Source organism: Sinocyclocheilus rhinocerous, unplaced genomic scaffold (assembly GCF_001515625.1).
Source record: "Sinocyclocheilus rhinocerous isolate Xijiao unplaced genomic scaffold, SAMN03320098_v1.1 scaffold430, whole genome shotgun sequence".
NCBI lineage: Eukaryota > Metazoa > Chordata > Actinopteri > Cypriniformes > Cyprinidae > Sinocyclocheilus > Sinocyclocheilus rhinocerous.
The window spans coordinates 1,024,259-1,052,071 of NW_015668442.1; the positions used below are offsets into that span (position 1 = coordinate 1,024,259).

Sequence of the window (27,813 nt, forward strand, 5' to 3'; positions counted from 1 at the left end):
TGATTTCTGAAGGATCATGTGACACTGAAGACTGGAGTGATGATGCTGAAAATTCAGCTTTGCATCACAGAAATAAATTACATTTTAAAATATATTCAAATTTAAAACTGCTACATTAAATTGTAATGATATTTTAAAACATTACAGTTTTACTATATTTTTTATCTAATAAAGGCAGCCATGGTGAGCGTAAGACTTTCAAACACATGCACACACACACACACATCGTATCAACCTCAAACTTTTGAATGGTATAATTTAACAGCACTGAAAAGCACATTATTAAAGTCAGTCAGACACAGACCCTCAAAAAACCCCAGCAGCTCCTCACTGGAAGAGAGCCATGCTGAGAGAAACAGAGACACTGAGCTTTTGATCAGACCCAGAGCCACCTGTCCACTCTAGCATCCCTGTGTGTGTGTGTGTGTGTGTGTGTGTGTGTGTGTGTGCGTGCGTGAGTGTGTGTGTGTGAGTGTGTGTGTGCGATTGAGTGTGAATGTGAGTGTGAGTGTGTGTGTGTGTGTGAGCAAAATCTGAAATAGCACAAAGTTTCCTGTGAGGGGTAGGTTTAGGGGTAGGGTTGGTGTAGGGCAATAGAATATACGGTCTGTACAGATTAAAAACCATTACACCTATGGGATGTCCCCACTTTTCACAAAAACAAACCTGTGTGCGTGCGTGCGTGTGTGTGTGTGTGTTGTTTTAAATTGGCTAGAGAGGCAGAGGAAGGTGACAGGAAGATATTCTGCTACAGCAATGATGAATGAGTCATTCTCTTGGGTCAGAGGTACTGACACACAATATGCACCATCTATCCACAGCACACACACATGTAACCCTGGTACCCATCCATCCACCTATCTATCTACAGGACGCATGCAGAGTCATTCCACTGACTGGACTAATGGTGAGCATGTTAAAGCCACTGTAGGTGACTTTTTGCAAATATTATGCATCAAATTTCCAGCTACCTTACAGATATCTGAAACAGATGCCCTGAGAATTCACAGCAGTCTCTTTGACAGCACTAGATTCTCTGCGCAGCACAAACGCATCGGCCTACGCATGTGTTGGTCGATCCAAAACTTGACACTGATTCATTAAAAATATCTGCCTCAAAAGAATGATTGAGACACCAGAACTTGTCTAATGAAATCTCATGAATGTGATTAGGCCGATGTCAAGATCTGAATAACAACTTTGAATCAATAATAACTTAAGTTTCAGTCTGTTTCTGACACAAAGCTGTTGCATGCCTTATTGTATTAACTCTACATCTTACAGGTTTGGAACAACATGAAATACTGCTCAAACATTTAGGGTAGTAAGCAGTAAAAACAGTAATATTATGAAAATTATTACAATTTAAAATGACTGTTTTCTATTTGAAAGTATATTAAAATGTATTCTTTTCTTGTGATGTGCTGCTTAGTTTTTTTGTGGAAACAATGATATTTTTTTCAGGATTTTTTAAATGAATATAACGATCAAAAGAACAGCATTTGTGACAGAAATCTTTGTAACACTATAAATGCCTTTACTGTCAGTTCTGATCAATTTGTTGCATCCTTGCTGAATAAAGGTATTAATTTCTTTAATCAATGAATATAAAATCTTACTCACCCTCAACTTTTGAATGGCATATAATACTTTTATATCTACAATGCAACTCACATGCACCCTGTTAGGACTGTCAAAATGATCGTCTCTCCCTCTCAGCTTAATCTCACTCCCTTGACAAATGGTTTTGCAAGCAAGCAATTTGCAAGCAATTTTTCTATTATACAAAAATAGCAGCTTGTATTTTTCATTTGCAGCTGTTGAGGCAGAAGCGTGTGTGGAGATGACAGAATGAGACAGAAGGATGAGAGCACAATACAGATAATACAGATAATACAACAAAATATATATTTTCCTTTATATGCACATTCTCTGTTTTATTTCTCTCTATGGCCATGAAAAATCACAGATCTGACGTTGTATAATTATCTGTATTGTGCTCTCATCCTTCTGTTTCATTATTCTGTCATCTCCACACACGCTTCTGCCTCAACAGCTGCAAATGAAAAATACAAGCTGCTATTTTTGTATAATAGAAAAATTGCTTGCAAATTGCTTGCTTGCAAAACCATTTGTCAAGGGAGTGAGATTAAGCTGAGAGGGAGAGACGATCATTTTGACAGTCCTAACAGGGTGCATGTGAGTTGCATTGTATATATAAAAGTATTATAATATTCTTTTCAAAGACTAAATATGCATATCATAAAATAAGTAAGTAAATAAATACTGTTGACATTAACCTTGGGAGTACTATAGTATCATTTAACTAGATAATCTGGTAATCATTTAGTATTTAGTCCTATTATCCACTATATACAATATATGAAGGCAGTGTGGTATTGTGATCTGAAAGCATCTGACAGCGCAGGTTTTGTCTGATTCTCTCTGTGTCTCATACAGTAGCAGGTGAAGATGAGATTAGGATGCAGCATTATCTAAATCTTGGATTCGGTTCTGCTGACACACTCGTAATCTATGCGGGGAGGAATATCTCCTCCCACTCACAGCCGTCATCAGGACAAACGTATGAGGGAACGCTCCGGAAATCACAAGCTGCTGATTAATCATAGTATAAGAGATTTGTGGCCAGCAACAGCGTAAAAATACCAAAACTGAGGGGGAACTCTGAGCGATTTATATAACATCTGACTCACTCAGCATGAGCTATAAAGAACAGATATGGTATGGGTTTCAATTTTGAATTGTTGCTAGTAAATTTATATTTGCTAGGAAATATATACACTTCATTCCCTCATATGCTTGTGCTCAGAAGCTGGTCACATAATTACAAAGAAACATGCAGAGTAAATGCTCTTACAAATCTGTGGCAGTTACATATCAGATGGTAATGCTATGGTAATACTATGGTACTTATTTTGACCAAACAATTTTCATGAATTTGCACAAGTTGAAAGAGAGAGGGAGAAAGAATGATCAAAGCATTTTCCAATATTTCAAAATCAAGCATAACTATAATTTTTTCCCCCCCCCATGATTATGTGAACTCTGACCATGATAATTCTATAAAATAATTTCAATTGAGTAGCTATCATGTGACCTAATGTGTCTGACATATTCATCTAGCAAACAAACACACTGAAATATGGGGAATATCATCAGATGTGTTGGGACGTGTGATATCCCTGCTAGGCAACTGCTGTTTTCCTGAGCAAACCAACTGCTGTCTTTCATCCAGATGTTGAGGGAAGTTCCTCCTCAACTTTCTTCTAAACTATAATTACAAAGGCACTTATAGAAGAAAGGAAAATCTTAAATAAAAACGCTTTGATGGTGGCAGCATTTTATCTTTACTGCACAAACAGAGAAGAACCTGCCTTGAAAACTCAAAGATAAAAACACCAACAGAACACAAAATGCAGTTAAGGCTCTAAATAAGTGTATTACACGCCTAATGCACTAAAAAGGGGTGAAGTTGTTTGAAATTCTACGCCAAATTATGTTCCTCACTGCCTGAGTGTTTTAAAAAAAAAAACTCCAGGTGTTCAACAAAGGCTCAAAGCAACTCATCAGAGGGAAATATTCCCCAAAAATAAAGCCAAAAGAAAGTGTTTTAAGACTTTTTCCATGACTTCATGAGGGTCACCGGTGTTTGAGATCTTACCTGCTCATGCTGAGGTGAGGAGCCATGTTTCTGTCCCTCAGCGTGGATGTGGGAGTCTGAATGGATGCAGAAGTTTTGTCCTTTGGCCCAGAGATGCGTCGTCCCCCTCTAATCCGTCTTCAGTGGTGCCCACAGGTCTCTCTGACTGAAGACGACCTGTGCAGGAGATGCCAAACCTTTGGGACACATTAAGGGTTTTTTTGCAAGGGCGACCTGGCTTGGTTCCTGGCGTCCGATTGGCTGGGAGAGAATCGAGGGGTGGTGGCAAGGCTTTTTTTACGACTGATGTTTAAAGGAGATGTTGAGCCTCGGGCGTTACGAGCACCTTTTTTCATTTCTGCACACTGTGCACAGGAGCTAATAACACATGTTGAGCGGCGGTAATTCTGCTAATGGGAAGCCCTACTGCAGGGAGAGCCTGTCATAAACACAGTTAGATTGTGTGTATATAACACTGGTTAAAAAATACGTTCAGCATCCCACCTGACAACCATTATTCACGAATCACACTTCAAACTGTATGAATAAATCTGGGCTGATTGCACAAAGGTTGCATATGCAGGTAGAAAAGTTGCTGCAAAATCTGGGAAGGTAGCATACTTCAACAGCGCTTCAAAAACCAAGTTTTCTCCAGGTAGACTGCCACTGCAATTCCTACTGTAGTGTTCCTTCACTTCATTTTGTCACATTTTCTTCTTTGATTATAGGGGGAAATCTGAAGAAAGAATTTGAAATAGTAAAATAAAAAAAATAAAAAACATTTTAAAAATAGAGAAATAACGGTTAAGAAATAGTCAAAATAAAATAAAAATAAATAAAATGGTAGCTAAAAGGTATATATAATCCCCTACAACTGCAAATATTTAAATAAGTAAATGTGAACATTGTTTGTCCTCACTGCTATAATGTTTTGCCTAGGTACTAGGTAGGGTTGCAAAAGGGCGGAAAAATATTGGGAAATTTCAAGAAACATTCCACAATTTTCTGAATACCAATTTTTTCAGAAATTTTCAGAATTCCAATTTTTCCGGAAATGTTCCGCCTCTTTGCAAACCTTCTAAGACCTGATATTCTAGGATTTAGATCCAAGTCTATGGGTCCAATTGCACAATATGATGTATAATACATAAACTTAACTTGGCAACCACCATTAATTAACCAAAATACCTAATAAAAGAATACAAGCAGAACTTGGTGTTGAAATTCCGTGGAGTTTTCTGCAGAATTCAGTGGGCGCGGGTTTCTGGTCAGAGCCACTGATGACTAATGCTGAAGGATGTTGAGATAAATCTGTCAAATGGGACATATTGCATAACAAACCTCAATTTACATCCAAAATATGTGTGTTTAAACAATAAAAGCAGCAAAACAAAAAAACAAAAAATTAGACTCAAAAAGGCGAGGGATAAGAAAAGCAGCAGCAGTGCCAATCTTCCTCAGCAAATGGTGACTAGCTGTGAGGGATGTTGAAGCACATCTAACAGATGGGACATACTGCATAATAAAACCAATAAAGCGTTTGTATGTTTATATTAGATTAGTCAGACTTGTTTTTGCTTTAGTCTCCTAATTGGATTATAAAGAAAACTACTTTTTGATAATAGAGGAGACACAGCAGAGACTTTAGGAATGCTCTCAAAAGAAAAGGAGATTGTAAAGCGTCTGTGAAGTCGATCTGTGTCGGCTTGCATGAGCTCCCTCACTATTAAGGTCTTGCCATGTAGCTTTGCCCTCATCAGAGGAGGATTCTGGGAAAGGAAATACTAATGACATCAAAACGGGTCTATGAAAGTGACTTGCTCACATGCATGCCAGCCACAATGACTTCTGTTACATCAAATGTGTAATTTATACCTTACGAGAGGACTTAGGCTATCGCCGCAGGGCCCAGACAGAATCTGAATTTCATCTTACAGGATATAGAATTCAACACCACCTTCATTCACGCCTTCAAAACCAGTTTTATCTGTTATAAAGGGATAAAAGAAAGCGAGAAACACGTGAAAAAGTTATAGCATGAGCTTAAAGCAAAGAAATGCTGAAGCATGCATCATGTCCTCATAAAACACACGTTCAGGCTGTCATGGAACATCTGGATAGCTGGTCATTAATTAAAGATTTTAGACACCAGGCAAAGAATGTGTGAACACTGCAAAATTATTGTGTCAGACTTTCTCTGGCTTCTTGTGTGCTGATAGTAAGCCATAGAAGAAGCAATGCTGCAAATACACGAGTGGAGACCGAGAGCATGTGTGGTCAATCAGTTCAGAGTGACAGCGCCTGAGGACAGGATTGAAATAGAATACTGCCATGATGCTTAATGCATACTGAATATGTACAGTATAATTAATATGTAAAATGTATGTCAATTAAACTACTGTTCAGTCTGGGGTAAAAAAAGAAAAAGAAAAAAAAGAAATTAATACTTTTATTCAGCAAGCATACATTAAATTGATAAAAAAGTTCTGAAAATAAATTTATAATTTTTCAAAATAATTTTTTATTTTTTTTAAACTTTCTATTCATCAAAGATTCCTGAAAAAAAATGTATCATGGTTTCCACAAAAATATGAAGCAGCACAACTGTTTTTTAAAATTGATAATAAGAAAAAATGTTTCTTGAGCATCAAATCAGCATATTAGAATAATTTCTGAAGGATCATGTGACACTGAAGACGTTAATTTTAACTGCAATAATATTTCACAATATTACTGTTTTTACTACCATTTTTCATCAGATACATGCAGACTATTTATTTGAAAAACACAAAAAAGTCTTAAAATCATATTCTAAATTGTTGCATTCCTTCACTGACATTGCTGTCACATGACCTTCAACAAGTGACGTTTCAAAAAAGTGTGCATTTTCTTTTGTAAAAATTTCTTTAAAATTAAGTGAGTATTATATATATATATATATATATATGTTATTTAATTTATTATTATTAAAATACTTCCTCCAATCCTAATAGGAAGAGGACTTATTTAAGGGTTGGTTTCCATCAAAAGTGTCAACCCCATGACTCTGTGGTGTTTTGAAAACAAACAAACAAACAAACAAAAAACTTTATCCAATGACAAATGGGGGATGGAAACCTGCTTGAAGAAGTTCTTTCCATACAATTCCACACAAATAAATAAATAAATAAGCAAAATTGCGCTGAATATTACTTACAGTTAATTCGTCATACTTGTAGATCAAGTTGCTGCTATGCTCATATTCAGCTCATATTCTATATACTGTACTGTCTGCACCGATACAGCATCAATATTTGATTGGTACACAGAGAGGGCAAGGTGACCGCCGTGTTCAATGGCCAAAACAGACCCACATGCTTTTAGTGCATAGCACACACTGTGTGTTTAAACAACCATCAGTGTGAATGCAATGAATGCTTGGTAACTTAAATATGTAATCTGAATATGAATAGCAAAGGTTTAACACCTAACCCTCATGGGCAGGTATTTAAATTAAATATTAGTTTATGTCAGACTATATTTACTCAGATCCACATTAATTACTACGTTAAAACTATATTCATCATGCATGCCATTAACACATTAATAACACAAAATTCCTCATGTCTGATTAAAGTATTTCCATTTCCTGTGAGTATTAAGGGGAGGTACAAAAGGCAAATACATGGTCAATCCTGTCATTTTTATTGCAAGTAGGACATAAAACAAGGTTTTTGTTTTGTTGCATTGTTACTTTATCTATGTAAACTTCTTAAACACACACACACACACACACATGTATATATATATATATATATATATAAACAATATATTATAAATAATATATATTATATACATAATTTAATAAATTCTGGATTACAAGCATACATTATATATTATATACATATTATACAGATTTATGTTGTATAATAAAATAATAATATTCATTATTGCAATACTAATAGTAATAATAATCCCTCTGACAATTACTAAAATGATTAACATTAATTAGCATCAACTAACATATTAGTAGTAGTATATTAGTAGTAACAATGCTACTACTACTACCACTACTGCGAGAGGGCAAGGTGACCGCCGTGTTCAATGGCCAAAACAGACCCACATGCTTTTAGTGCATAGCACACACTGTGTGTTTAAACAACCATCAGTGTGAATGCAATGAATGCTTGGTAACTTAAATATGTAATCTGAATATGAATAGCAGAGGTTTAACACCTAACCATAATGGACAGGTATTTAAATTAAATATTAGTTTATGTCAGACTATATTTACTCAGATCCACATTAATTACTACGTTAAAACTATATTCATCATGCATGCCATTAACACATTAATAACACAAAATTCCTCATATCTGATTAAAGTATTTCCATTTCCTGTGAGTATTAAGGGGAGGTACAAAAGGCAAATACATGGTCAATCCTGTCATTTTTATTGCAAGTAGGACATAAAACAAGGTTTTTGTTTTGTTGCATTGTTACTTTATCTATGTAAACTTCTTAAACACACACACACACACACACATGTATATATATATATATATATATATAAACAATATATTATAAATAATATATATTATATACATAATTTAATAAATTCTGGATTACAAGCATACATTATATATTATATACATATTATACAGATTTATGTTGTATAATAAAATAATAATATTCATTATTGCAATACTAATAGTAATAATAATCCCTCTGACAATTACTAAAATGATTAACATTAATTAGCATCAACTAACATATTAGTAGTAGTATATTAGTAGTAACAATGCTACTACTACTACCACTACTGCTACTACTAATAATAAACCTCTGACAATTACTAACACTGTAATTTGCAAAACATTTTAAAATGAGTCTGGATAGTCTGAAATATTATTTTGCCATTTAAGCAAAAAAGTCATTCATAAAATGGCTTTTAAAAGATACCAACCAATGCTAATATAATAGGCAGAGGTGAACACAAAAGGGGGGGAAAAAAATCTAAATTTGTAAATAAATAATTTTGGCAATTATTTTACATGTATTTATGTACTGATTGGTTGATTAATTGAAAGATACTGTTAAAAGGAAAATAGTTTAATCCAACCTAAGTGAATGGCTGGGTTTATTTTTCACATAAATATTAATCCTAAACTTAAACTGTAAGTGCTGAGACACACTCAGGGTGTTAATCGTGAGTAAAGCTAAATTATCTCACATCTATTGACACTGACGTAAGCCTGTACGCATAGTGCATCTGACAACACAGAGCACACATCCATCCCTTATTATCATGCATCCAGCCTCAGACAGAGAGGAGAGAGAGCGAGCGAGCGAGAGAGAGAGAGGGGGGGGCAAGCGAGTGGCGCAGCAGCACTTAGGCAGATTGGACATCATCTCTGGAGGTGGGAGAACGCAAGCGCGCTACTGCAGCATGCAGGAGCTGAATGATCACCATGGCAACAACAGCATCAGTACCAGCAGCAGCAGCAGCCATGAGCCGCTCATGCCTGTGTCAACACTGAGACCTGCTCCTGCTCTCAACACACACTCCCTCCCTCTCAACTTAATGACATAGGATCAAAGCGGGTGCGCGGATCACGCCTCTGGGTCGTCGCACAGGCAGGTAAGCTAACGGACGGTTACGCTCTTTCTCTGTTATTGTTCATCCGTGTTTGGCTCACGTCGACCGCGGACTTGCTTTTGACTGACGTTTTTCTAATGACTGTTTAGTCTTGTCTGGTCTTTAAGCCGCTCTTAGGTGGACCGGCAGGGAAATATTCCGTTATCCGGCATAAATCCCTGTAAGGAACATATTGGATGCATATTCTGCCAATGCAACGCGCCAGCCATCTGCCTCCAGCAGAAACACACAGCACTGTATTTCTACACAACAACAACACATTTGAAGCATGTGACATTTATGTTGACTTGAGCGGTACGCCGTGTGCCGGACACCACGATTGGGAATGATTTGATTTAGGGTGCATTGCTTTCTGTTCTGTTAGAAGGCTAATATGTCATTTGATGGGTCAGAAAGAGTTCAATCAAATCCTGAAGGAACCGTATAGACATATGAGTCATGACAAGGATTTGCATGACGCATTTTCATGTAACAGTGAGGAAAAACATCTAGGCTTTTGGTTTTCCTTCATGTATTTGGTACGAAACTGAGTGTAAACATCTCTTCTTCCGCTCTGAGAGGTTTCAAGTAATGAGCTGTTTCTAGCAGGGCTGAACTGACAAAAACAGCCAGCTGAAGACCCAAGAAACTCAACATCTTACAGGTGCTCACTAAAACCACTGGAGTTACTCTGCATTAGGGAAATCCAGATGTTCACCTTGAATGGGATAATTTCACAAGATCAACAGATCTAAACTCTTCTAAATGCATATCTGGCTTGTATTCGTGAAGGTCAATAAATCTGACATTCACAGCACCGTCTTGACGAGTGGGACTGCGGATTTATTTTTCCAAATTACTCGTCTCGTGTAGAGGAGACTTAAAAATTCAGCTCATGGCTGACATTTACAGGCGATGTAAAATCTGGAATAATCTGGACTGTTAATGAGCGCTGTGAATAATGCAGTTGGACCGTATAGATGGTGACATTCAAACGCAAACTTGCGAGTCCCGCAGGGACCCGAGCGATTTAACGGACGGCTTGCCGGAGGACACAAAATACCCCAGACGCCAGCGTGCTCTAACTGAAGTGGTAAAACAGCAGATTTTCCAGCAGACTTCCGATCGGCCAGGTCTGTCCACACTGCTTCAGGCAAAGTGTACGGGATGATCTTGTGGGAATGCTAGGAGAAAGAATAACAGCTAAGTTTAGGCATTGTATATGATCTAGAAAAATCAACACAAAGTTCTGGAATGCTCAGAGGACAGAATTTCTAGGGATTTTTGAATGAGATTTAGTGAATGCCTCCTTAGAAAGAACAAAATTACAATAATGTTAACATTAATGCAGTAGATACCATGAACTATCAATTAAGAATAATTCTAAAGCATTTATTAATCTTGGTAAGTTCGTTTCTGCATATGATAAATGCATCACAGTTTCCAAAAAAAATGTTTTAGCAGCACAACTGTTTTTAATGTTGATAATAAAGAAATGTTTCTTGAGTAGCAAATCAGCATATTAGAATGATTTCTGAAGGATCATGTGACACTGAAGACTGGAGTAATGACGCTGAAAATTCAGCTTTGCATCATGAGAATAAATTATATTTTAAAATATATTCAAACAGAAGACAGTGGTTTTAAATCTGAATAATATTTCACAATATTACAATTTTTTACTGTACTTTTGATTAATTAAATGCAGCCTTGGTGAGCATGAGAGACTTGCAAAAATGTTTTAAAATATTACCCTTTGAGCAGTTTATATTTATAAAACATCAACATAATCAAAGAAAATCGTTTATTGCTGGTTTATGATATCTATTTCTTTAACATGGTAATAGATTGAACCTAAAATCTTACATTCCATGTAAATCAGACTTTTTATGGTAACAGATGAAGACAAACAAAGAGCAACCGGAGTTTCGCTGAGTAGTCCCACCAACAGAGACTTTTTAATATAAATAGCTGTACATTAAATATCAAATACATTCATTTTGGCTTTGATTATGTTGTGCCATTCAACATTTTCCTTTCATTGTGTTTACAACTTTACAACTTTACTTTTAGTAAACATCATACCTGGTTAGGACACACAAAGTGACCACAAAAATATCTTCCAAGTGCTTTTTGCACTAACCAGTCACAAAAATTGGATATTTTGTTGATTGGTTGGCTTCTGTTTCTGCATTGTGTCAGATAACCCCACCCACAGTAAAATTTCATTGGTCAGTCCTTCTCCTCAAAACTGCATATTAATAGTCTTAATGTTCTGATTTGCATCACACAGTATTTTCACCCTAACTGTGCATAACAATGACCTGTTGTGTCACACCGGGTTATAACACGGTGTAATGCAGACAGGAACTTCATTGTACTTTAACATGATTTCATCTCTCTCATTTTAGGCTGCTATCTGTGACTATTCAGGACAATTTCACACGTTAGCTTTTGAATCAGCTGTGAATACTGTAATGTGAACAGCTCTGTGTGTGAACCGTCAGATGCAGTGTGTCATCGTGTCAGGTTTTCTCAGGTCTCTTTGTGTGGATTTGTAACAGTTTGTACTCAGGCGGTCCTGTGACTCTCTCTCATGTGATTTCTCTAATCTCTTTTCACTATCACATTGTTCCCGCAGGGTCAAGCGCATGCCGTATAAATCTTTTACCAGCACCATTGTCCTACCACATGACTTCATTATACAGAGCTGCAAGACACATGCAGATTAGATCTATCTATCTATCTTCAATTATCCATCCATCCATCTCTTTATACCCTGGCACAGTAAGAATCATCATGCACTTTTGGCTTTAGATGTTTTATTGAGACAATTATGTGCCTTGTGATCTAATCACAAACCAAACCACTGTGATCTCACCCAACTTCACCCTGTCTTCTGTCTGTATGTAGCAAAGCAACGACCTTTTGAGTCGTCACAGCCAGCTTACTTAAGAAAAAGAGTACGTTACTATTTCAAACTGTTATCTACTCTGCTATTTTGGAAAGAAAGTAGCATGCAACTATAGTATGTATATGAAAACTATGCATAGCATGTGGATTTTCTGTATGCATGGAATATCTGGATGATCTACAAGTCTTGCCGAAATGTGCATATAGAGCATAATGCATTAGATACTGTATCCCAATGTGCCCAAGTGACATTTCATTTTCAGTGTAAAGAAGAACCAAATGTGATTATCCACAATCCTTTCATTTATTGGGTAATCAGACAAATACACAAATTTGAATTAAAACACCTTATCATATTTTGAAAAGGTAATTGAATGTCACATGGCGCTCTGAAATGCTTGATTCTGATCAGTTTTTCCTAATAATGACTGCTGCAAATAGTAAAACTGTATAATGATTGCCAATACACGAGTATTGGGTATATGAGGTCGAGGCTTCTTTTTAAATATCTTCCGTATCACACAATCTCTTGATTCATTCAAGCACAAAAAGTGCCATCTTGCGCCTCAGTTATCGACTATATTAAAAAAGAAACCTGTATACTGTAATGCATTGTATTCAAATCAATATTTCATGTCCCAGTCTTTATTTAAGTGGTAAAAAGTTGTGTAATAAGTGGTATGATTGCACATTATCCCTTAAATGCCCATCCTGTTTGAACTTGTTTGTTCGTCTAGGCTCAAAACTGCTTGCTAGGAACTGCTTTTGTGTGTGTCAGGGTTGATTTTTGCAATAATGGTTGGATGTACAGTATATTATCCCTTATTTGCTGAATTATACATGCAGCATAAAGAGGTCATGTGACAACAACATAGCATACTACAGTATTAAATGTTCCAGTTCAACAACTTAATTCATTGCCATTTTTGTATAAACCCAACAGCATTGTGTCTGCTGATGTGTGCCGTCTAAAATGTTGTTGGCGGTTTTCTGAGCAGAGTCAGCAGTTTTTTAAGCTTTTCTAGGCAGAATCACTGAACTAGTTGTTGCATGTTTGTCTTTCTTGCCATGGCCATGTGGAGTCTAAGGTGGATTTGTTGTGTTTGGGTTTATTCCATATCAGTCTTATTCCTGTATTGGCTGAACACTATTTTGTAAAGTACAAAAAGGTTGCGCTCTTTTAAAATGCATTTTAATAGATTTATAAAATGTTGCAATGAGCTCTGAATGAAAAGGAAAACACATTCAAAGAAGGCAAAGCAGCATCTAAACTGAATACAAGAAAGCTTGTGACTCACCGAAGGACATCCCGAGCATGTTTATTTGATTATTGATTATTAATTATTGAAAAAAGCATGTTTCATCAAGGCTACATTTATTTGATCAAAAATACAATAAAAAACAGTTAAAATAACAGTTTTCTATTTTAATATACTCTATTTTAATATACTAATATGCTATTCAATATTCCTCTGATGCAAAGCTGAATTTTCATCAGCCATTACTCTAGTCTTCAGTGCCACACGATCCAAATAATTTGAATATGCTGATTTATCAATGTTTTCAGGATTCTTTGATGAATAAAAGGTAACACACACACGCACACACACACACACAAACACACACACACACACACACACACACACAAAACCCCTACACTACTTGTCAAAATATATTGTTAGAAAATATTTCTAGATGTCTAAAAGTATCACAGGTTCCATAAAATATTATGCAACACTACTATTTCCAACATTGATAATAAATCAGAATGATTTCACATGACACTGAAAACTGAAGTAATGGTTGATGAAAATTCAGCTTTGAATTTTAAAGTATATTAAATATATAATAATACATCGTAATAATATTTCACAATATTACTGTATTTTTATGTATTTTTGGATCAAATAAATGCAGCCTGGATGAGTATAACCTTAAAAATCTTACTGATCCCAAGCTTTTGAATGGCATGCATATAGATAGAGAAGGCAATTAATATAAAACAATATAAAACTTTCTAGACTACACAACTTGATATTCTGAGGTTGATGATGAACATTTCCCGAAGGTTAAGAACTTTCTTTCACTGACTATTTGTATAAGTGGCTTCATTTGATTAAGAGTGGCCCGATTTTGTACTCTGTTCGTGTAAAGTGCCATTAACATTTGCTATGTTCAATTACAAGCACAAGGCTCAAATAGATATATGCGCACACACACACACACACACAGACGGACACAACCTGACAGGCCCATAAGGCTCTTCACTCTAGCCAGAATGAAATCATAGATCACTCACAGCAAGCCCACGACCTGCAGAATTGATTAAGCAGGCAAGTCGAGCAAGTGTCTTCAGTCAGCAGTAGATTTATGACTGCTCACACACACACTGTTGCGCAAAAATATTGAATATTGCTGGAAGTGAACTCTGGGAAATGCGGGTTACAATTCCATCATTTTTGCAGATCTCTGAGAATATTAAAGGTGTCCAGGAATTCAGTCAACTGAACCCTTCACAGTCCAAACACACCGAGAGATTCATTTCCCAGACTTCCTTTGCAAACAAGATTTTTGATAGCGGTTTAATATCTGGTAACGTCCGCTGTGTGTGATTATTGGCTGTAAAGGAAGTAGTGAACTCAGTTAAACCAATATTGTTTCATCATATCATACCACTCCGCTATCTAAATCGAATTACACGAGTAAATCTTACATGTATGAATCCTGTAGCATGAACCAATCAAGCAGATTAGTCAGGTTCCTTGTTCCTTTCACAAACTTTATTTGACTTAAAATTATTATTTTTTTTTTTACTTTTATTTATTAACTGAGCAGATTTTAAAAATTATTGGCTAAATCTAATGAGACCTAAAATTATAGAAATAAATCTGTTATAATCTATTTTATTTCTTTTAAAATTCACCTAATCAACTTCATATTATTCTGCTATTCTATTTTATTCTGTATTAACTTATTCAGCAGATGCATTTACCCAAAGCAACTTTTTATTATTCTATTATCTTCTATTTGATCTATTTTTATTATTTAGGAGGTGAGTTTACCTCAACCATATTATTCTATTATAATCTATATTTATTAATTTAGCAGATGCATTTACACAACAAGCAACGTATTATTCTAGATTTTATTTTATTTAGCAGATTAATTTACACAAAACTTTGTATTATTCTATTATGTTCTATTTTATTCTATATTTACTAGATGCATTTAACTAAAGCAACTTTTTAATATTCTATTCTATTTTTATTTAGTATATGCATTTACATAAAGCAACTTTACATTGTTCTGTTGTTTTATTTAATTCTATATTATTTATCAACTAGATGCATTTACCTTAAGCAACTTCATGTTATTCTACTATATTCTATATTTATTAATTTAGCAAATACACAAATTAACTTTATATTATTCTATTACATTCTATTTTATTTTTACTACATACATTTACCTAAAGCAACTTCATGTTATTCTACTATATTTTATATGTATTTATTTAGCAGATCCTTTTACACAAAGCACCTTTATATAATTCTGTTATGTTCTATTTTATTATATTCATTCATTAGATGCATTCACCTTTTCTATTCTATATTCGATTTAGCAGATCCATTTATCTAAATCAACTTTTTAATTTTCTATTTTATTCTACATGTATTTAGCATGTGCATTTACATATTGCAACTTCATATTATTCTATTGTTTTATTCTATAATTATTTATTTACTAGATCCAAGCAACTTCATGCTATTCTACACTATTCTTCTGTTCTATTCTTGGCTACAAAAGTCTTTCTACAGCGCATGAGTACTGTACTTTCAAATTAAGCACCGGTACCCATAATGCCCTCTGTTTCTGCTCCAGCAGCTGCAGAGGTCAGTGCTCTCCGGCCCGTCTCGAACGGGCTCTCAGGATATTGAATGGGGCAGTGAAGCCAACACGATGGAACACTGTGTCGGTTAACGCAAGGGCAGCGTTTCAAAGGAAACATATTTTTCATTTCTCAGCATCAGCTGCCAGAGGAAGGTGACTGCAGCTCCAGGGCTGTTAACCTTTACCTGGCATACTGAGACCGAGCACTAAACCACTAATAATAGCCATCTAATGCTACGTCACACTCGCTCAGATCCCGCCTCCTTTATTGTTTGCTTTTTCCACTCCCTCCGTTAATGTGTGCAGGAATGGCATTTGAATCAATATTTCATCACTGCTAACAGAAACATTGCGCTCCCCATCATGACTGACAGTCAAGCTCCTGTAGTTTTCCTTACTATGGCTCACGCGGTTTTGAAACATTTTAATCATCTGTTTATTAATAGGAAGCTGTCACACGGCGCTGCACCCACTGCTTCAGAAAACAGATGAGAGGATGCAAAACAGGGACAGGTGTTATGATTGAGCTGTAGCTCCTCTGTGAATATAGTAAATAAGGCTTTGCTGTACATTCATTTGATGTATTTTTCTACCTTACTACGGTACAAAAGAACTACAAGTAATCAGTGTTTGTCTAAACATTCAGATGACATCTGCCTCAGCCAATGGCATGAGTTTGGGGCGGAGCTATTGTTTGTTCAACCAGTGGCAAACCGCAGGAGTGTTTCTGGTCATTATGTTTACACTTAAGCTTTATAAAGTAAGTGAAACAGTATCCGATATATAATGATAAACATTTCAAAAGGTTTAGGCTACAATTAAATCACACAACCCCTCTACATTACATGTTTAATACAGTGAATCCAGTATTATAAAAGAATCCCGTTTGTACAGAATCCAGTTTTGTAAAAATGTCACGGTAAAACAATCAGATGCATTAAGACTTTAAGACTTTATTTGAAGCCTTTTTATATAAAGCATTCTAAAAGTATTTTAATGCATTAATTATGATTTAATGCACCTTAGAATGTATTCATGTATGATTTTCATGAATAATTGTAACCACAGTTATAGTATGTATGTATTATAAGTACTATATATATTCCTTTATATTCTTGCACTCTCTGTTCTAATTCTATTCTTTTAAAAAAACTTGTCCCTTTTAGACTTGCACTCTATTCATTTACTAACTGCTTGTTTTCTTAAAAAAAAACTAACACCAGCTTCTCTAATCCTTTTGTATTCTATCTATTTGTTTTCTTTTTATTTATTATACAATTAACAAAGCAAAAAAGCCTCTAACACTAGATTGCTCTATTCTTTTTCTCTTCTATCTGTTTTCTTTCTTTTTATTTATTATATAATTTCAAAAAAAAAACTGCTATGTGTACTGCGTTAAGCTAACTGAGACTTGTTATAGCACTTGCATATCATTGCTCTTTTGTTGATTTTGACTGCTTTTATTGTCCTCATTTGTAAGTCGCTTTGGATAAAAGCATCTGCTAAATGTCTAAATGTAAATGTATTATCATTGCTTCATCTTTAGAAAAATGCATTGAAATACATGACAAACAAATAATTTTTTGATGTAACAAGGAATCTGCAAATATTATAATGCATTTAAGTCAGGTTACAATTATTTATTCAAAGATACATTATGAATACAACAAACATTATGAATACATATGTGACCCTGGGCCACAAAACCAGTCATAACGGTCAATTTTTTTTAGATTTATCATCTGAAAGCTGAATAAATAAGCAAATAAGCATTGGTGTATGGTTTGTTAGGGATAGGACAATATCTGACCGAGATACAACTATTTGAAAATCTGGAATCTGAGGGTGCAAAAAAATCCAAATACTGAGAAAATTGCCTTTAAAGTTGTCCAAATGAAGTTCTTAGCAATGCATATTACTAATCAAAAATTAAGTTTTGATATATTTATGGTAGGAAATTTACAAAATATCTTCATGGAACATGATCTTTACTTAATATCCTAATGATTTTTGGCATAAAAGAAAAATTGGTAATTTTGACCCATACAATATTTTTTTGGCTATTGCTAAAAATATAGCCAAGCGACTTAAGACTGGTTTTGTGGTCCAGGGTCACATATATGATGCATTTTACATAATTCAATTAAGGTATTACACAATATTGCAGTTGATAATGCTACATTCATCATACTTGAAATGAAAGGTGAAGTGCATTGCATTGTGGGATACAGCATTCTGACACAATAGCATACGAATCAGGAGGAGCTTGTGGGAAGCTGCTTATAAACACCAACATGTTGATGTGCCAGTCTGTGACACAGGTACTAATTTTGTTCAGGCACTAAATCAAATTGTTTTCGTCTCGTTTGAATTGGTTTGGCAAGACTAATCTAAGCTTCACTGAGAACAGAGGTTGAGGATATGTCTCAGAGACACTGATTTGAATTACAACAACTTTGACCTAGTTGAGTTCACCTGAGCTGGAGAATAGTGTTTACCTATGAAACACACGTGAATAATAAGGGTTGGCCGCTGCAACTGGTTTTCTTGCTCACCTGATTTAGATCCAGGAAGTTCTGCTTCTTTGCCCCCCACTGATGGGACGTCCTTAAAACTGCAGACTCACTGGCGATATGGCAGTTCAATTTCTAGACACATACTGCATATTTCATAGAAAAATGCCTTGATGCATCTCCATTAAACCGCTGGAAAAGAAAGTGATAGATAAGTCAACCCAAAATGAACTTATACTAATTAAATATAAGTGCTAGAATTGTTTCCAATAAATACATACATGATTACTGATATGACAGCTAATTTTATAAGCCTATACATTTTTGTCTGTTGTTTTTAATAAATATTTATTAGTAAGCTCTAATCAAGATATCTGTTAGCTTTAAGACATTGAAACATTGTAACATAATTGAAAATATAGATGACAGTTCAGTTCTTGTAACATGGCAATTACTCTGATATTATCTTCTTCCAATATCAGGCAAATCAGACAGATACAGAAAATGCAAAAAATAAAGCTAATGTTTCTATTATAAAAACCCTTAAGAGTTTTCGCACTGCAGCATTATTTTCAGGATAATTAAGCACATTTTACCCCTCATTTCTCATAACAATAATGAGCCTGATATTGCCTTTCCCAGCATTTTTAGTGATGATTCTCATTGTTGAAATACATTCTTTTCTTTATTACAGAAGAAATATTGTTTTCCCATTTTTTTCAATTAAGCTGAATTAATTTTGAATGAATGAATGAAAGGCAGTATAAGGCAGTGCTCTGGAGGCCCCTCAGGACAGACACAGGATGGCAGGCCTCCAGAGTGGTACCCGTTCTGGAACCCATGGCGGATCAGGCAGTTCGAGGCGCCATGGCGGATCAGGCAGTTCGGGGTGCCATGGCGGAGCAGGCAGACAAGGAGGCCATGGTGGAGCAGGCAGACTAGGAAGCCATCGCGGAGCAAACAGTTCAGGAGGCCATGGCGGAGCAGGGAACTCAGGGGGCCTGGCCTCGGCACTCGGCCCGGCCTCCACGGACGGAGCCCTACTACCCCCCCCCCAAAAAAAATCCTTGCAGAGAACGTCGGTTACAGAGGCCCTCCGTAGGCCTAACTCGGGAACTGTGGCCCTCCCTGGGCTTGACTTGGGAACTGGAGCCCTCCTTGGGCTGGATGTGGGAACTGGAGCCCTCCTTGGGCTGGACATGGGAACTGGAGCCCTCTCCGGGCTAGACTCGGGGACTGGAACCCACACTGGAGTGGGCTCTGGGGCTGGAGACAACACTGGAGCGAGCTCTGGGGCTGGAGCCGACACTGGAGCGAGCTCTGGGCCGAGGATGAGGGCAGAGAGCAGTCCCTTTCTCCTCCTTTGATTCAGGGTGCATCGGGCCGGCGGGCTTGAGTCAGCGGCGGCCAGTGGGCTTGAGTGAGCCGCGGCCGGCGGGCTCGACTGGGGAACTAGATTAAATCTAGTTTCACCTGCATTTGGTGAATCAGACCCTGTTTTTCCACGGTGCTCCCTTACCGCACCGTGACAATGTGGACGTTCAAAAGTAGAATTCAGTGACTGAATGACTCACTCATCTTGTTTCTTTCCTGAATGAATCAATGTTGTTGAACAAATCGGCTGACTGAATGATGACTCACTCATAAAGAATATGCAAAACCTTTATATTTACTGATTTTACATTAATGCAATGCAGTGAATGAGAATTGCATGACCACCATCTATAGTCTCCCAGTAGTGTACATCATATTTACTCTAAATTGTGGAACTGATTGACACTCACTTACTGTATTAACAACTGGACACTGATATTGGTTGATGGCCTGGTCATTATATATGCCTTTTACTACAATAAAGAAAATTTGAAAGAGAATGAGTAATAATGACAATGAAGGACAAAAAGACAGAGAAAGAGACAAAAAGACAAAGACAGACAAACTGAATTCTAATAATCATTGCTGAGTGTTGCTGTCTAAAACAGACTGATTTTTCATCCATAAAGCCAGTCTAGAAAAGCAAATATCCTCTCAAATTCCAGCCATTCCTCTCATGTCACAAGCACTGGACTCACATCACAACCTGTTGTGTGGGAAGAAGCCATTAGATATGATTACTGCCACTCATTCACACAGGTTCAGCCTGAGCTGCGGCGTCTCTCAGACGGATGGTGTCATAAGTATGATTTGGGATCACGTCCAGAAATGCCACTGCTGTCATCCGTCTTGGAGCCGCGCGCCGTACATTGGTTTGCTGCAGAGCGGCACATCGGGTTCTCAGAACAATTATTGTCTGGGATGAGTCACAGCCTGAGTAATTAGAGTTGGCATCTTCCAGAGTCACACGTGTGCGTCTGCAGCTCTAGCGGCTCTTGAGTCGCTGGATTGTGTTCATTGAGGTTACCATGGTAAACACACTCCCTCACAATGGGCAACCGGCTCAGCTGACAACGGTACAGCAACACTGAGAGTCCTGAGAGAGAAATGCATTCTGGATTAGATAACAAGACAATGGAAGTCTTGATGTGTTCAGCTGCAAATGAACTTTTCTCTGTCTCTCTAGGTGATGGAATAGATGATGTCGGAAGTACAGGGCACTGTGGAGTTCTCGCTGGAGCTGCACAAGTTTCACAATGTGGATCTCTTCCAGAGAGGGTAAGTTCTGAGTTCTTCTGTATGTCTAACGAAGGCTCTGTTAAGCATCTGTTCTCTAAACAACCTGTTCAGGAAGAGCACATGGTGACAGCATCACCTATAAACACTACGAGCCACTTTGAATCAGCTTAATTGTCACATTCCAGGCATTTTTCTTCCATGTTCTTTTTGGATGCAATGAATAGACGGCATTGTGTGACATTCATTTTGTGCTATGTGGCATAAAGAATGGAGCTGGAAATCAAAACTATGCTAACAGTGAGTTTACTCCAAAAAGCTGACAAAATTAACTTTTAGCAGATATATGCATTGTCTCTAATGGAAAAAAAAAAGGTTTTAAGATGTTTTTAATGTTTTTGAAGGAAGTCACTTCTGCTTACCAAGGTTGAATTTATTTAGACCGTAAAGGCAGTCAGAGCAGTAATATTGTAAAATATTATTACTATTAAAACAACTATTTTCTATTTGAATATATTTTAAATTGTAATTTATGCCTGTGAGGCAAAGCTGAATTTTCAGCATCATTACTCCAGTCTTCAGTGTCACATGATCCTTCAGAAATCCTTCTAATATGCTGGTTTGCTGCTCAAGAAACATTTCTTATTATTATCAATGTTGAAAACAGCTGTGATGAAGCTCTGATGTATATAAAGTTAAAAAGAACAGCTTTTGTAACATTATGCATGTCTGTACTGCCACTTATTTTCAATCTAATGCTGAATGAAACTATTATATTAAATGTAGTGTATTAACATAAAAAGGAAAATGTGCTTCTCGTGCAATTTCATATTTTTTTTTTTTTTTTTTTTTAAATGTGTGATTTCTGGGCCATTACTGGTAACAAACAAAATTTGTGAAGTATTTAAGCATCCTGATTGGCTCAGACATGACATTCACCCAACCAATGGCGTGAATTTGGGGCGGGACTATCTGTCTGACCAATAGCAGATAAGAATCCTATTTGGAAACAATATATTTGGTACCACTAGTGATGCAAAAATGACACACTTCTCTAAATGTGGATTCAACACCTATTTTAGGATCATCTGCATCTACTGTATGCACGTTTAATCTAAATAACTTCTATAACAGAGACAGCTTGTGTTGATTGGGTGTTAAACTGTGTTTTCATATACATCTCCCCGCTAAGACCATGAAGTGTCACGTGAAGGTGTTCGCTTCAGTAGACTGGTAGATTAATGATTGATTTTTGCTGTTTTTGTACATTATGTTCCTGTCATCGGTTCAAGCCAAATCAATTACAGTCTTGCTGCGAGCAGCAGGTGAAGTCTACAGGGAATTCAATGACTTTTCAGGTCACTGATTTTTAACTATGCAGCATATAGGGATCTGACTAGGAACTCATTTGAGATTCAGGGACAAAACTGTGCTTCCATGACCTTTGTGGTGTGAGTTTGGTTCTAGTCCAGTGGTTGACATTCAATAACATTGGCATGTTATGTACACACTACCGTTCAAAAGTTTGGGGTTGGAAAATGTTTTTGAAAGATGTCTCTTATGCTCACCAAGGCTGCATTCATTTCATCAAAAATGCAGTAACAAACAGTAATATTATGAAATGTATCACAATTTAAAATAACTTCCATTTGAACATATTTTAAAATGTAATTTATTCCTGTGATGCAAAGCTGAATTTTCAGCATCATTACTCCAGTCTTCAGTGTCACATGATCCTTCAGGAATCATTCTAACATGCTGATTTATTTATATCTTATTTTCAAACAAATATAAATCTTTTTTAACAATAGAAGTGTCTTTACTGTCACTTTTGATCAATATAGTGCATTCATACTGAATTAAAGTTAAAAAAAAATCCTACTGACTACAATGGTAGTATATAAAAAATATATATTACTAAATATAAAACACATTAAATATATACACTAAATATATATTTATAGTTAGTGTACTTTTTAGTTAGTGTTAGTTAGTACTTTTTAATTAGTTTGAGTTTTTTCCCCCTTTTTCTTCTTCTTTGAAAATGGAATGAAATGATTCCTGCCACAAATTGATATCCCAAAACAGTTTTTTTTACATGGATACTTTCCAATATACTATATCTAAAATGTAACCATCTTAAAGTTGAATGAAGAAAAATAATAAGAAAATAAAAATATAAACTACCAATTTAAAAACAACATGAAATCAAATTCTATCCTATTTACTATGTATTTAATAAATTCTTCTGTTTTACTGTAAAAAATGAGACATTTTATGGAAGGAAATAAAAAATGTTATTAGTCATAATTATGGTAACTGTATCATATGGTAACATTATGTTAACAGTACATTAGCATTTGTTGATTAAAAAAGGGATAACAATTGAAGAAAAAATCTACTAATTCAACTTAATTTTATAACACAAAAGGCTGGCAGACTAAAAAATAAAACTGAAATCTGGCTACTTTATTTTGACAAAAATCACTTGAATGCACATCACACTGTAACTATTTCCAAACTCATAGGTAACTTTCCCGGGTGTACTTGAAGACCGCATAAGGCTGAACGCATTGTTTACTACAAAGAGAAAGTTCATGTTGTCTTAAAGAACCGGGTCAGTGCTAACGCAAAGCTTGCCAGTTTAATCTCAAGAGTGATCAACAAAGTTTCTGAAAAAGCGAGTCTATAAAGCTAGAAACACCAGAGACTCCCACAGCACATCTACAGTAGACAGTCTCATTAGACAGCTGTCTGTCAGCAGATCTAGTCTAGAATTTCCTCTCTATCCTTCACTGTTCTCCTGACAGCTGTGTGAAGCAGAGGTTGTGATGCAGTAGAGGTCACTCGTAATGTTGTTGAGCTCAGCCCGTCTGCTCTGAGATTAAAGCAAGGCCTTTGGCTGAAACATCAGCTTTGCAGAGATTGACCGGCCCCATAAAGCAGAAAACTAAAGCTCTCGTCTGAAATAATCCCCACAAGACACACACTGCTCTAATATACTGTTTGTTTTTAACAGCCCTGTATGTAGTTCCTGCTCTGAAGAGAAGCAGCTAACAATAGAACGGGGCCGAACTTTGGCCTATATATGTCTGATGGAGCCAAACCGTATGTGTTATAATGAGTGCTGAGAATCTGTTTGGGAAGAATTCGCTGGGCAGTGGTTCACTGGGGTGTGAGGTAGTGGTTTGAAAAATGTGTGTGGATTCAATGAAACAGAAAAGAACAAAATCAATGCAGATTTATCATATTCAACAGAGCATGCTGACAAACAGAGAACAAATCACTGACATATGACATCTAACATAAACACAAATGTGCACTAGTTGAAAATGCAGATATAATGAACAGAAGAAGAATTCTGTCATCATTTACTCACCATCATGTTGTTCCAAACCCTTTTTTCCTCTGTGGAAGAGAAAAAGAGACATTTTAAAACAGTTTTCCATTAAATTGAACTGACACTTAAAAAGAACACAAAAGCACCATAAAGGTATCATAAAAGTAGTCCAAATGACTCATTATGTTTCAAGTCTTCTTAAAGGGATAGTTCACCCAAAAAATTAAACTTCTGTCTCCATTGACTTACACAGTATGAGGGGAAAATACTATGGAAGTCAATAGGGCCAATCAACTGTTTGGCTTTGGCTATACTTCAATTTATTTTTTTTTTTTTTACGTTCAACATGGTCATGAGTTAATAAGCTGTGTGATTTTTTTATTTTTTTTCATCCGCAAGTCATTCGGAATACATTTGTGTTGGAACTACACAAATAATTATTGTTGCATTAAAGGCAGAGTAAGTGATTTCTGGTAGCCAATGTTGATATTTGAAATCGCAACTGTATGGATCGATTTTTAGTTCCCAGCATGCTTTCTACTTTCTCAGTCATTCTACTTTAAAATGTCATGTTTAATTCAGTGCTACTTGCTGTTTCTTTGTAATTAATTGTGAAATTTACTAGCAATTTCTTAATCAAAAATTGTTTCTACACCATTTTTTCTCCCAGTGGAAAAAAAAGTAACATTTATTTATTTATTTTCCACAAGATTATGCACTTAAAATCCACTTTAAGTCAAATTAACAAAGTGAATAAATAAGTTCTTCTCAATTTCTCTCTTTTTTTAGGACAAATGTTTACACAAACCTAATTTATATAAATGTTAGACATTTTTTGTTATTATTATTTTGTTACTGCTTGCCACTGCACTGATATCAGCACAGCTACGTTCACTGAAGTAATCATCAAACACAGTCATCATCTAACCATCCTCCAAGCAAACCACAAGCACGGTGGGAACCACAACAACTTAAACACCTGCAGCAGCAGCGATATCATGCATTTCATGTTTTAGCTTGTGCAGTGCTGTATATGTTTAACATGTGCTACGGACATTTTTAGCAAGTGCTATATCATTTCATATGCTTGTGCTTCAGCATGTGCTACAGACATTTTAACATTCTATAAAGTGTTTAACACATGCTACAGTGCATATCATGCTGTTTGTATGTTTTAGCATGTGATCAAATGCTCTGTTGACATTTCAGTGTAAATTGTGTTTGTGTTTAATATGTGCTGTAGATGCAGTGAATCTTATGGATGTTATACATTTTTCTGACGTGTGTTGCAGACATATTTTAGCATGCACTGTCAACATACTGTAGATGTTCTTGCCGAGCTCAGGATGACCCGACTTAGTTCAGGATCTCCAGGGAGCTGCAGCATGATCTGTGAAGTGCTTCAACATTTAACATGCAACTACAGTCACTTCACTGGCCAAGTTGACCTTTGTACAATTCCCCTGATGGAGCCTGGGCTGTCTGAACATGCCGACTAAGCTTTCACATTAACTCACCATCATTAATTATGATTTAATAGAGATTCCCTGCATAAAAGTGTACACTGACCAGATCAGTGGCTGTTTATCTTGATCTTGGTCAGTGTAAGTGGCATTGGAACCTGCATTATATCCATTATTTGTTGGCATTTTTTCCTGAAGGGATTAATAATTTAGATACATTTGTAGAGGACTTCACCGGTCTGGCTTGGAAGAAAATGCCTGTCTTTTATTAGGTAACACAAGTTTGGTGGTGTATGTATGGTGTATGAGTTAAAATGATCAGATTTCAGAAACTTTCATTGTATAAATATATGAAATTTAACTAATATGTTCCAGCTGTAATACGTGCTCAGTCACCTGAAGTAAATTATATAAATGATCATTTATGAGGGAACTATTGCTTTACACCTACCTAATTTAAAGGAAAATTTCAGGCAAAAAAAAAAAAAAAAAGCCTCCAAAAATTGATGGTTTTTAGAGAAGCCAGTTAAAATAGTTCAACCAAAAATGAAAATTTACTGACTTGTTCCTTGACAGGAGACAGGAGTTTTTCAGTTGTTTAACTGTAATCTTGTATGAAAATGAATCTTTTTACAAATGATTTGTATTCCACTTTGTAATCTGGGAATAAAATCTATAATAAATCAACAATCCTCTGTCAATTGCAGCTTCTATCAGGTGAGGGCAGGTCTGCTTGTGTCTCCTCGGATTCCCCACAGAATCACTGCCACAACCCCTGGATACACAGGTGAGAACTTGATATATTTACTTTCTTCATCTCAGTTTCCTTGACAGGAGACTGTATTTTTTTCTGTTTTTCAGTTGTTTAACTGTAATCTTGTATGAAAATTAATCTTTTTACAAATGATTTGTATTCCACTTTGTAATCTGGGAATAAAATCTATAATAAGTCAACAATCCTCTGTCAATTGCAGCTTCTATCAGGTGAGGGCAGGTCTGCGTGTGTCTCCTCGGATTCCCCACAGAATCACTGCCACAACCCCTGGATACACAGGTGAGAACTTGATATATTTACTTTCTTCATCTCAGTGTCTCTATAAACCATGTGTGTAGCATTAACACGTCAGACAACAACACGCAACTAATCAGTCAGCGGCAACGGTTTGTGAGTGTGTCTAGATTCTTTTCTTTTGTTAGACCTAATATTTTTAGAGGTGGTTTAGATTCAAGATGCATCATCTGAGAGAGGGTTTTAAACTGTCAGCAAGCTAAAATCCTCCCTGAGGAGATGCATCTCTGAATTCATTCCTTTTAAAGGCACATTAAAGCAGCACTTTTAAAACTAATTTAACTTCTTAAACAACAATTTCAGAGACAATTACTGTCGAACATTAAATCGCTTGCTGTAAGCTATGCTCCTGTTATTGTGCACAATGCATTAGTTTGTGAGGACTTCATTTTGGTTACAATTATACAGCCTATTTACCTTGTTTTGCCGGATAGGGGATGATAGTGAAGCCCATCGAATGAATGCGAGCATTCGAGGGCTCTGTCCCAAAGGCTTTGGGAGGATTCCTCTTAGCACATACTCTGTGCTCAAAACAGTAATCTACAGTACAGGCTGCTTTAGTTTTATTGCCATCTGATGGCAGTCAGGGCACCATGTTTCCACAGGTCACGTTGTGTCAGGTGAAAATATAGTCTGTTTTCACAACATTGACAGCTTCTTTGATCTCTCACACACGGGTTACCTGCACATACACACACACACACACACACACACACACACACACACACACAATTAT

General features: G+C 36.2%; 1 protein-coding gene and 1 long non-coding RNA gene across 2 annotated transcripts in view; both read left to right on the top strand.

Annotated features, from left to right (window-relative positions):
• The first annotated feature begins 9,035 nt into the window (after positions 1-9,035).
• LOC107734042 (protein FAM135B-like) overlaps positions 9,036-27,813 on the top strand; it is a 59,216-nt gene continuing 40,438 nt past the window's right edge. The window contains exons 1-3 of the mRNA XM_016545911.1: positions 9,036-9,281; positions 21,156-21,247; positions 26,983-27,062. Of these exons, the coding sequence (XP_016401397.1) occupies positions 21,168-21,247; positions 26,983-27,062 (160 nt within the window). The 5' untranslated portion in view covers positions 9,036-9,281; positions 21,156-21,167. The remainder of the gene's footprint in view (positions 9,282-21,155; positions 21,248-26,982; positions 27,063-27,813) is intronic.
• On the top strand, positions 21,585-22,807 carry LOC107734043 (uncharacterized). The gene is made up of 2 exons (XR_001639050.1): positions 21,585-21,631; positions 22,778-22,807. It is a non-coding gene; the product is annotated as an uncharacterized LOC107734043 (long non-coding RNA).